Source organism: Homalodisca vitripennis, unplaced genomic scaffold (genome assembly GCF_021130785.1).
Source record: "Homalodisca vitripennis isolate AUS2020 unplaced genomic scaffold, UT_GWSS_2.1 ScUCBcl_3024;HRSCAF=8266, whole genome shotgun sequence".
NCBI classification, from domain to species: domain Eukaryota; kingdom Metazoa; phylum Arthropoda; class Insecta; order Hemiptera; family Cicadellidae; genus Homalodisca; species Homalodisca vitripennis.
The window spans coordinates 24459-37487 of NW_025779169.1; the positions used below are offsets into that span (position 1 = coordinate 24459).

Sequence of the window (13029 nt, forward strand, 5' to 3'; positions counted from 1 at the left end):
TTGTGTATAAAAACCAAAAAATGTAAAAAAAATATGTTACCTTCACAATCCTTTTATTGTCAAGAACAATTATTAATAACAATAACAGGATTATCAGAAAATGGGATATTACAAGAACAAAGTGAGAATAAAATAATGCACAATGAAAAGAAATATTAATACTTTTATTTACAGTTGAGTGAAAAATATAAATAACTTAATATACAAAAATATTAGTCAATAAAATGTGTTGTATGGGTCGACTGAGTTTTCCAAGAGCTCAATCCAGTCCCTCCTTCTTTTCTTTGATAGATTCCTGCACAAAATAAAAATAAAATTATTCTTAATAATCTGCTCCCAACAAGTAACTAAGGGTGAAAACCAAATACACCTCTATAGTATATATTAGTATCTTCTAAAAACAGTGATTGATATCTGTTACTAGTAAATTTGCTAACATTGTTATAATCATTTAAAAAAAATTCACTATTAGAAAACAAAGTATTTTACACACTACTTCCTAATAAAATTATTATTTTGTATATTTCGAATAGTAAAATTAATTTACTATCCGTAGAGAAACATAGGAATTAGGAAAATTATTGTTACATAAAAAAAGATTACATTTATCTCATGTAAACATTTGTGTTTAGTAAACATGTACCATTGTCCACATCACTACAGTAATTTAGATTTCCTGACAAAGTGTAATTTAGGCAAGGCATATATTGTTGCGAGTTTTCTATTTTTAAAAGCTTGCGACGTGTACAAAATAAGGAACAATTCAAATGTTTACAATGGAACCAGATCCAGTACACATAGAATCAGAAGCAAAGAAGGATAACGACAGTTATAAAATAACTCTGAATGAAATAGAAAATGCGCATATAAAAACTCCAACAACATTTAATATAAAACCCCCAATAATTAAACAAAACATCACTGAAATGCATAAAAAGGTCTCCTCCACTCCAAGGTTTACCAAAACTACCTAGAAGAGTCTCATGTTCCTCAAATTCTATCTCTACTCAAAAAGAGGAGACTGCTTTAAAAACACCTACTTGTAACAAGCGCTCTAACACTTATGATACACTCCAATTGCTTTAACAGTATAGGAAAATAAGTGTGTTACAGACGACTCAGTTTAATTTTATTGTGGCCCACAAGTTTCACTGTTTTGAGGTTTGACAATAAAAACTAATATTGTTGATTGTAGCATTTACTTATTTTTATTTACGAACATTCTCTTACGTCTGTTAAACTAAGAGACTGAGAGCACTTAGGGGGCAGTTGACAGCACACTACCTTGCTCATTGATACATGCATACATTATAACAAAGGGTGCCCAAAGCGTACTTGTGGTACTATCAGTATCTATAGTTGAATTCTCACGTAGTATCAGAAATGATATTTTCAGACACATTGCTTAAATCTCTGCAGAATATTGAAGATGACAGTCCGGGAAAAAAATAATCACCTTCCTTTATTTTGAATTTTTTACGCATTTTTCTCCAAATTCTTGTATATATCCCACATTTTTTCCGTACATAATAATGAATTTGTGGATTTGTCTATAATACCCAAACTAACTTAACAGACTAGAAAGGAGTTTACTTCGTGGAGCCACAATTGAAAATGTCTAAATTTACATATGCAACAGTGTCAACTGAAAACATATTGAAAATAATTTCTTCATTTGAAAATACATCAGGATTTGAAGACGTTCCAATGCCTGTCATTATATATGCCTCCATCAGCTTGGCTCTAACTCATCTAGTCAATTTTTCTTTTGTCAGAGAACTCTTTCCTATTATATTAAAGATCACAAAGTTAATACCACTATAAGAAAAATAGGAGCATAAAGAACTAAATAACTATTGCCCCTTGTCATTACTTTGCTCCTTCTAAAAAATGTTTAAGGGAGCAATGTACAATCAGTTAATTACTTATTTAGAGGGAAATTCCTTGCATGACCCTGATCATCATTGTTACAGAAAAGGTACATCAGTTGTCACTGTGGGAATTGTTTGCCTGATACAATCCATAATACATTACGTGGATAGAGGAGAGAAGGCATGTGGAATTTTGTTTTATCTGAACAGAGCTTTTGTAGTGTGTGTCATAATTTACCATTAGATCAACTAAACTCTATTGGTATTGCAAAAAATTGTATGTGGTTTAAGAATTATTTAAAAAACAGGAGACAAAATTTTGAAATTAGACGTGAGGTTAATAGTTTAATAACATACAATTCTTCTCCAATATACAGGGTGAGGCAGACCACCTGTACAGTACGTATAGCGGCCAGACCAAACGAGGTAGATTATTCGTAACAACTTAAACCCCCCTATTTCCACCCCAAAGAATTTGGAGAAATTATTTTGAAATCTCTAAAACTCCCCAAAAGGGTAGTTTTTGGGGGGTAGGGGTGGTTTTTGGAAAATTTTCAAATGTAATGGTATGTTGAGTTATACCTCATTTTAAAGGTATTTCTTCACTGATTATTTTGATGCAAAAAGTTTGAACCTATCTTGCCGCTTATGTACAGGGTACACCAAAACGTTAAAAAATCAGGGGTTTGTGGGTAAATTTATTGCAACTACCTGCACAAATGTAGAGAGACGATATTTTTATTCAAAACTAATGATGAGACGGCTTATCGAAAAATATCATCAAATGCCACCCTACCCCAAAATTTACACATTTTAAAAATACATAGAATTTTGAAATACTTAACAGCCCCAATCTAAAAAAACTCAAATAGCAACCTAGGTTGTGTTGTACATCATTAAAAAGGTCTCTAAAAAATAAACATTTTCTACATTTAAAGTTTGTCTCTATCTCCAATGGTTTCAAAACTGTAGTACAAAAATATATTTTTTAATAATTTTACTCAATGTATTTATTATAAAAGTTAGTGCAATGTGCAAGTAAAAAAAAGTTCCAACAGTAAACTGGTCTCTTATGTTTATGATTTAAAAAAAATACTGTACCCAATTTTTAAAAGTCTTTTAAAATTTAAAAAGGTATTGGAACACCGTAAATAAATAGGGGGGTTTAAGTTGTTACGAATAATGTACCTCGTTTGGTCTGGCCGCTATACGTACTGTACGGGTGGTCTGCCTCACCCTGTATTAGAAATTAAACATGGTGTACCTCAATGGTCTATTTTAGAACCTCTTTTATTTATTTTGCCATTTATTAAAGGGTTTGCCACTTAACATTTGCATATTTGTTAATGATGCTCGTGTTAAACTCAGCGATTTTAATCCATTTTATTTATATATGTAATGTAAATTCTGCTCTAGAGATGTAAGATTCCTAGGAATTTAAAATATTGGAAATATTAATAAATGTTGGATTTTATGATTAATTGGCAAGATAGCTGAAAAAACTGTAAATTAATACATAAAACCAGTAATAATATGGTAAATCAACAAAAAACCTGAAATATATTTTAAAATCAAATTATAATTAAATCAAATTCCTGGGAATTTATAATTTTCTCATTAAAGCTCGTTGTAATTAAATTACCCTTAAGAACTAACAATGGATTATAATTAACATGTTTTCTATTTGAGCATTTCTACCTTTTATTTTAAATTATAAAAACATATAGGTTTAGGTTTTTGGATCTAGACTTAACCTCCATGTTAGAAATAAACACATATTTTCTTGTTTTCAATGTTTTAAAGATCAAACAATTAAGTAAATATTATATTATTTTAATTCCCCTATTGTTTATTAAAACATTAATGTATTAAATAGTATGGCAGTATTGTAAATTATTGGCCTAACAATTACAAATTAAAAAAAAAAAAAAAAAAAAAAAAAAAAAAAAAAAAAAAAAAAACAGTGAATGATAAAAATAGGTAGTTTTTTAATATTTTAGACCTAGGATGTTAACATGAGTTACAAGGAGAAATTACTCGTTAAAAAACTTGGTTTTTAAATTCTAGTGCTTGTAAAAAGGGTTCAGGAAACAAACAAAAATTCATTTAGTTATATGTTATAGTTATATAATTACCAGGGTATTGTTAATACAGGAAATTAATGCATGGAATGATGTTTCTTCGATTAAAATGTATGAATTTACTTGGTTAATTCAGTTTTATGGTTCTCTAACTGTTAGTTAAGTATTAAAGCATTCAAAATCTAGAAATTTGCACACATTTCCAATTTTAGGATTCTTCCTGCGCCAAAGAAATATTCCCAACAATATTTCCATTTCATAAGTTTCCTCTCACTGGGAATATTCCTGGTCCACATCACTATACTGCTCTAAATGAATATCTAATGTTGAAAGAAAAACTAATTTTATTGTACTCTCCTTAAATGCACTAAAATAATCAGTATGCTAGTAATACCATTTAAAGACACATTGTTAAATCAAATAGGGATCAACACTTAACTTGGGGTTTGCATGCTGATCAAGTTGTTAAAAACCAATTCCTTTATTTTGCTTATGTAGACTTTGTAATTGCGTTTGGCTTATGCATTTATGGAACTACATCAAAATTTTATTTAAATAGGATACTAATACCACAAACAAGGTTATATGTATTATTTGAACCTTGATTTTAATGATACAGTCAAAAACAAATTTTGTAGTTAAGGTATCATGACAGTTTATAGTCATTATATATACCAAACTATTCTCTACACTAAACAATTAATGACAGCTAACAGAATACCTTTATTAGTAAGCAATCACTGTTATCATACTAGACAAAAGGGCAATATAGTAATTGAATCATATACACTAAAATTATTTTTAAAAGAAAACAACTTACATTGATGAAAAATATTTTAACAATCTTCCTAAAAATATAAAAAATGAAGTTTTAAAAAATTCAAAAATGATCTAAAATATTACTTTATTGATAATATACTATATAATTTTGAAGAGTTTGAAGCATAGCTGTACACTGTTTATGAGATCATAAGTCTATTTTGAGATTAGGAGAATACAATTATTTTAAAATAGGTTATTATTGAATTTGTTTTTTTCTACTTTATTTCAGTTAAGTGCATATTAGGTCCTTAACTTGATGACAATCTTAATTGATGGTGTGCTTGGTCTGTGTTCTGTAAAAATAGGAATGCACAGTTTATTGGTGACACAGCTAATAACCTCAATTCATCAATAATTAGTTTCAGACTACCGGTGTACCTTAACCTTAACCTTAATTTTAACGTATACTCTTTTGACAGTATTATACTTTTATTACATTATTATGACTAAGAAATTGCCAAAGAATCCTTGTGGTAATTGTCTCAAGAATGTGACCAAGAACAGTATTGCAGTGTTATGTAGTAGCTGTTTGCAATGGTACCATCGTAAATGTCTTGATAACCTTTCAGATGAAGAATACCAGAAGGTTAAACTAAAACAACTAAAGTGGGACATGCTATGAATGTAGTAAATCAAGTATTCAAAATGTTGAAAACAAAGAAGAGATGAAGTGGTTACGGCTGAGCTAGTTCAGCAGATTAAAAACCAGGACTTAATAATAAAAACACTATCGAACGATCTTAACCAATCATGCGAAGAAATACAGCGATTGAAAAATCATAACACACAATTAGAAACTCTTGTACTTACGAAGGAAGAGACAATTATCTTATTAGAAAGAGAAGTAAAAAAAGTTTAAAAAATACACTGGCCATAAATAGTGACAAGACAGGCAATGATAAGACCAAGCCTAGGCTAAGTTTTGGAGGTAGGCCTACCAGAAACCTTCTCGTCAATATTGAAAAAAAAGTCGAATAGAGCTAGGCCTACAACCAAACCTATGGAGAAAAAAGGTTTTGAGACCCCTAACCGCTATGAGACTTTGTCTTTAGAAGATGAACCTAGCTCAACCTCCGAGAGCGAGGATATCTTAACTGAAGCTCAGACTAAGAAGAACAAAAAGCAAAAAAAAGATATGGATATGTGCCGACAGTCACGGTAGAGATTTGTCATGGGAAATAAATCAACAAGTATCCTCTTATGAGGGCTGTTGGCTTTGTGAGACCCAGTGCTCGGACAAAACAATGGCTGAAATTTACAATAACCTAAATGAAGTTGAAAGTGAAGATGTAGTAGTTCTTATAACAGGTACGAATGATGTATCAAAAAATGAATCATTGGAAGCTGTTCAAGAAATTTTCCAGTCTATTAGAATTTAATGGTAGGCCTACTTGCAATATTATACTTGTAGACTTGCCAAAAAGGCATGACTTAGTGAACTGGTCATGTGTTAACACTGAAGTCAACAATACAAATTTTGCTCTAAAAGAACTGTGTGACAAACATAAAAATGTTACTCTAGTTAAGGCTAGCACGGCAGAGAGAACACTACATACAAGACATGGGTCGCACTTGAATTTAAAAGGGGAAAAAGTGGCTGGCTAATAAAATTGTGGAAAGTGTTAGGCGTATGTCAGTAGGCCTGGTTTGTCCCAACCCTAGTGAGAAACTACTCATTCGGAAAACTCCAGACATTCTGTAAGGAGCCCTCTAAAATAACTTCAATTAATTTCTTACATCAGAATGTACAGTCTTTATCAAATAAAGTTCAGCTGCTTGAACAGATTTTTATCTGAGTAATGACATAGATTTTCTGTGCATAACAGAACACTGGATGTCGGAAGACGAGTTACAAACGAGTACTTACTTATTAATGATAGGCTACTAGTGTCTAATTTTTGTAGAACAACTATTGGTCATGGAGGGACTGCTATTTACTCAAGATACTCTTCTCAACAAGTAAAAGTTAAATCAAGCAATTAATAGTTTGTCAGTTGAATTGGACTGTGATCTGTGCTGTGTTGAAGTTGTTGACCTGGACCTAGTGCTGGTTACAGTTTACAGGAGTATGAATGGAGAATTTTATTTCTTTTCTCAATACAATGGAAAAAGTACTATCATATATGTAAATAGACTTGACAAAAAAATCTATAATTTGTGGAGATTTTAATCTAAAATTTTTTAACTAGTGATAAAGACGCAGACCAGTTTGTGAACCTGTGTCTTACTTATGGCCTACAACTGACCATTCACGAACCTACTCGAGGTAAAAACTGCTTAGATAATTTTTTTTTACTTCTTTGACCTTACAAAATTGTACTGCTAACAGTTATTAACTGTCATGTGAGTGACCATTTGGGACAGCTATTAATTGTTAACAATACTTATGAGGAAAATAGCTCTTATCTTGCTAAAAAAGAACTGTCATATATGGGTCCTAGCTTAAAGACTGTTCCTATTCTAAGTGACTCTAACATCAATGTATTCAGATTTTACCTTGCCAAAGAAAAATGGAGTGATATTTTATTTGCTAAAACTAGTGTAAAATGAAATGTTCAATGCTTTTATGCTCACAGTTCGTATTACTTTAATTTAAGCTTTAATAAACAGGTTAAGATTAAAAGGAAAAAATACAGTAAATATTGGTTCTAAGGCTAATGTAGAGTGGTACACTGATGAGCTGTGTGCTAAAAAAGATAGGCTTCACTTACTTTATGAACATTTAAAATCTTCAAAAGGGCATGAGTTTGAAATGTATAATGTATTGTACAAATCTGTAAAAAAAGATTATCGCAAGCAAATTAAACACACAAAAAAAACAATATAATTCTAAACTAGTAAAGGAGTCAGGAAATCAGAGCTAAACCTTTTGGCAGATTGTAAATAAAGGTAGGAAAGGTGAAAACTAAAACAAAAGACCCAAATATTTTTTCATCAGATGAATATAACAGGTTTTTTATTAACATTGCCAGTAATGTAAAGCCGAAATTAAAACAGTGTAGCAGCTAATGGCTTAAAGCAATGCAGTATGTAAAATAATTGCAAGGTACCTGAGCATATGGTAGGGTTAAGTTTTAGCTATGTAACTGAAAAAATTGTCTTGGATGCAGTTAGTCATTTGTCTAGTAAGTATAGTAAGGACCATTATGGCTTGAGAGTAACGTTTTACTGAAAAAAAAAATAATAGATTGTATTTTTGAATCCTTTGACAAGGCTAATCAATTTATGTTTGGCCCAAGGAATTTTCCCAGATTGTTTAAAAAATAAGCAAGGTCATTCCTATATTTAAGAAAGGTAAAAAAAGATGACTTGAATAATTATAGGCCTATAACGGTAGTTCCTGTCTTTTCTAAGGTCTTAGAGTTAATCATAGCAAACAATTAATGTTTTTATTTTGAATTGAATAGGCTAATATGTAACAATCAGTTTGGCTATAGAAATGGGTTATCTACCACACATGCCCTTATAAAGCTAGTTGAGGGTATACATTCGATTGTTTTGAGGGTAAGGACCTTGCTGCGGTCACGTTCTGTGACCTCAGCAAGGCCTTTGATTGTGTTTTCACACGATCTTATAGTTTCTAAGCTTGAGTATTTTAGGGTAAAGGGTGTGGCTCTTCAAATCTTTCAATCCTACCTTGAGAACAGAGTACAATATGTACAAGACAGTAATGAATCCTCATGTCTCTTGCCTGTCACGTGCGGTGTTCCGCAGGGATCTGTTTTGGGTCCTTTATTATTTATTATTATGGTTAACGACCTCAGTAGTAATATTCCTGCGGAGATTATTCTCTATGCAGATGACACTACTGTCTTAAATAGGCATGATAGTGAAAGTCTGGCATTAGAAAATGCTAAATATAATCAAACCCTCATTGAGAATTGGTTGGCTGCTAACGAACTAGTGTTAAACAAGGAAAAAACCAAAACTGTACTTTTTTTCTCTTAAAGAAAAAAATATGAACTTAGATAGTCCAATGTTCTTAGGATTAACTTTAGACCCAACCCTTAATTGGCACCAACACATGATATCTGTCCTCAAAAGTAGGCTTAGTAAAAGCATTTACGCTTTAAAAAGGTTAAGTGGTGAGTTGGAAAGGGAAGGCCTAAGGCAGGCCTATTTTGGTTTATTTCATGCCCATATGTCTTATGGTTTAATAGTATGGGGTGGTGCTCCCAAGTCAGAAGATATATTTGTTGCACAAAAAAAAGCTATAAGAGTAATTACTGGTTTCCCATAGATTAGCCCATTGTAAACAATTATTTATTGAATTAAGAATAATTGACTTTACATTCCCTATACATATTTCAGTGTCTCATGTACTACTTGAGAGCTAATTTAGACAAGGTACATACAAGAATCTCCATTCATTCCCACAATACTAGATTTGCAAATTTAATTAATTTACCAACAAAATAGGCTATTAAAAAGTGAAAGAAATCCCATAGTTATATCAAGCCGATTAATGAATAAGTTACCCGACCCAGTCAAGAATTTAGAAAATGATAAATTTAAAATCTGTATCATAAATTTTTTATTAAAAAATCCGTTTTTATAAAGTGGAAGAATTTCTTTCTGAGAGTTGGTCCCGAATTGGATTTTAGCCTGACCTGACGCTTTCAAAGAATCTTTTGTCACTTTGTGCTAAACAAATATATGTTTAAGTAAAATAATATCTATTTATTGTAATGTCCAATGTGTTGTTTATTATAATGTTTAAGTTAGGCCTGTTGTAATTTAAATAAAATGCTATTTTGATTAAAATAATTTACTAGTATTGTAATACTATATTGCTGTTATTTATATTATAGGGCCTACTGTAGTCTTAAAATAGTCCATTGGCTTAGGTTATATTATGTAAACAATGGCTTGTGTGTAGAAATATTAATCTCATAGTTACATGACTTGCCTATGTATTCTATGGAATATCTTGTGGTGAATAAAGATTCTATTCTATTCTATTCTATTCTTATTAGTTAATACACAATTATTGTATGGTCCTTAGCAAGAATATATATATATATATATATATATATATATATATATATATATATATATATATATATATATTCTAAATAACTGACACCATTCATATACTTTTTATGTACTAATATGAATAAACAATATTTTAATTCAATTCACTGTTAAACCTGTTCAGAGCCGTGACTATTTTACAACTCATATAAAGTAAATAGTCTAATTTGGCTAAAAATTGCTAAAATACCAAATTAAAGTTACACTATGTACTTCAATACACTATATATGAAACTGTGAACATTTCATACATTTTTTTACTGGCTCTTTAAGTCATAATGATTTAAACTACTGCATATTCAGTATTACACAATTTGTGCGTTGTTTGTTTGTTTTTTTTTTTTTTTTATTAAAATCTATTCTTTTATAGCTTCTAAAAGTTTATAAGAAAATATGTTAACATTGCTGTATCATTCTAGACACTCAAAGATATTAGTTCTAGGGTTAAAACACAACAACTAGATACAACTACAAACGAGAGGTCTACTGTACGCTTCTCACCTTAAACCTCTCTTCAAACAAGGAGATCTCGGCAATGAGGTCAGTGATGGCATTCATGAGAGCCTCCTGGGGAGTGTAGTCCGATGTGGTCTGAATACGGAGGACAAACTTGTGCTCTAAGGGGTGAGGTAATTTATAGCCAGCAAACAGCACATTGGGGTCCTTCAACAGTTGGCTACAACAAGCGATGCATAGTCTCACAACTTTTATATTGCAATGCAATTTTTCATTTTTTTTTATCTCAAACACTGTAAAAAAAGTACTTTGTGGTTAAAAGAGTTCAATTAGGTGATCTTCAAACATAAGTATGACATACAGTGACCATAACCAAAGGAGCATTTTGTCAAATTTGGCATTTAAATATATATATATATATAAAGAGGCCATATGGTGTTGAATTTGATGAAATCCACTATTATGTTATGAGTTTGGAAGCACATACAAAAAGCTGTAAAAATTAATAGAACTTTGAATAAATATTCACCACTTAAAGTGCAATCACTGGTTAAAATGACACAAACCAACCAGATACTATATTAATAAGAGAACCTAAATTTAATATTAAGTTCCTTCATTAATATGGAAACAGCAAAATAGTGTGCAAAATAAAGTTTATGTCATACTCTGGAAGGTCGTCATTATAACTTCTCAAACTATATTAGAACACAAATATCATACAACTGCCTAGCTTATGTACAGACAGAAAAGTGCCTGAGATAACTGATGACCAGGCTAAGGAACAACGTGAGATAAAAACATAACCTGTGTAAGACCTTAATTTAGTGCCTCCACTTCCATTTTTATCACACACCCATAATAGTTCTTTATTCACTACATAATGATTACACCTCCAAACTGGTTTTCATCTGTGCAAGAGTTGATCATGTTTGCAGACACAGCAACAGGTAGTTCTGGGGGTGATGAATGAGCGGGTTAGATGCAAACAAGGTACCTAGTCATGTTGTCACCAGATGAGTTTACTTTTAAATTCTCAGAAGAATGTGGGAGGAAAGTAGTGTCTGATTGGAACTGTAGGTTTAAACATCGCAGTCTACAAAACAAAGAAGGCTTCAGATTGAATGATGTTAGTAGGGCCTAATTTGTTTTTTAAAGATAAATTGTAACTTACTTCTGTGATAAATTAACTTTTTTTAATAAAAAAATAACCATACTATTTAATTCAATTTTGTATTTTAAATTAAGAGAAGGCTTTTCGTATTTTTAACATTTTTACAAGTAAATTACAAATTTTATTCTTTTATTATAAAAACTATGCTGCTTTCAATAATTCTCTTAAAAAATATTTTAATTATAGAGGTTTTAAATATTTTAACACAATATATACTAATACAAATATTGGTTCCGGGGGCTAAAGTAGTATAGAACTTCAAACTGTTTTTGAGAGGTATTATATTTTGTAATCTCCCACAGAATACTATTGCTATGAATAAGTGCCACAAGACAAATATGTTTGCTCAAATTTCTGAAGAGCTTGTAGCATTTTTGCAAAGAAAATTTCCATCTCAGCTTAAACCTTGATTCTTAGTAGGACATTTTTAACAGTACTTGTAAGAATTTTTCATCAAAACGCAAAAATACCTCAAATGACATCAGCTCGACTCCAGTGGTATGCTGCATTTCTATCAGGTTTTAACTATGAGGTAATCTATAAGAAAGGCAGTGAACACTCAAATGTTGACTGCTTATCAAGAGGGAACTTGGTTGGTGTCGGGGCCCCAGAGCAAGGGAAAACTCATTCTGTACCAGCCCGCAGGGAGGTAACGACCAATAGAGGATGACAGCGGTGCTCCAGATAAACCTACACCACAGCAGAGCAGCTATGGCAACACTCTGCCAGAAGATCGTGGCTGACGACATAGGCGTGGTCCTGATCCAAGAACCATGGACCGGTGGCAGTCGTGTGATGGGGATGAGCACCGCTAAAGGTAATTTGATATACGATTCTGGCAGTAACAACCCTAGAGCATGTATATATGTCAGTAACAAAATCAAATCACTAAAAATGGCACAAATGTGTTCTAGAGACACAGCCGTGACACAGGTTCACTTGCAGACAGGTTATGGCAACATCAGAATCCTGTCTGCAGCGGTTTACCTCCCATACGATTCTCCAGAACCACCGCCAACTGCGGAGATGAGGTGGATTGTGGAGTTCGGAACCCTTACGCGGAGGCACCTGATTGTCGGTTGTGATGCGAATGCCCACCACACCGCTTGGGGGAGCAGCAACATCAACAATCGGGGAGAGTGCCTCTTGAATTTTATAGTAGAATCTAAATTAGTTATTATGAATCAAGGCCGTAAACCAACTTTTGTACAAAGAAGAGGTACAGGGGTAAGGGAAGAGGTCTTAGATATAACTCTGGCTAGCATCTATATTGCAACTAAAGTTTTAAACTGAAGTGTGCTAGATGAAGCATCTGCTTCAGATCATAGGTATATCACCTTTGACATGAGGTTGTACAAAATAAATGAGACCTATAGAAACCCAAAGAAAACAGATTGGGTAACTTTCAATGCAGAGCTAAAAAGCAATCTAGTAAAGGAAAATGGGTATCAGGGACAAGGGGTCGAAGACATGGCGAACTCTTTGCAAGAATCGTACCACAAAGCCTGCCCTGTGATAGAAAAAAACTCAAGGAAAAAAGCATGTTGGTGGAACCAGGGGCTGGAAACCTTGAGGAAAAACCTTCGCATAG

The 13029-nt window shown here is 32.1% G+C and overlaps 1 protein-coding gene across 1 annotated transcript in view; it reads right to left on the bottom strand.

Annotated features, from left to right (window-relative positions):
* Positions 1–143: 143 nt before the first annotated feature.
* Positions 144–13029, bottom strand: part of LOC124372384 (DNA-directed RNA polymerase II subunit RPB11) — a 28096-nt gene continuing 15210 nt past the window's right edge. Inside the window, exons 3-4 of the mRNA XM_046830772.1 lie at positions 10310–10484; positions 144–295 (exon numbers count right to left, since the gene is read on the bottom strand). Of these exons, the coding sequence (XP_046686728.1) occupies positions 260–295; positions 10310–10484 (211 nt within the window). The 3' untranslated portion in view covers positions 144–259. The remainder of the gene's footprint in view (positions 296–10309; positions 10485–13029) is intronic.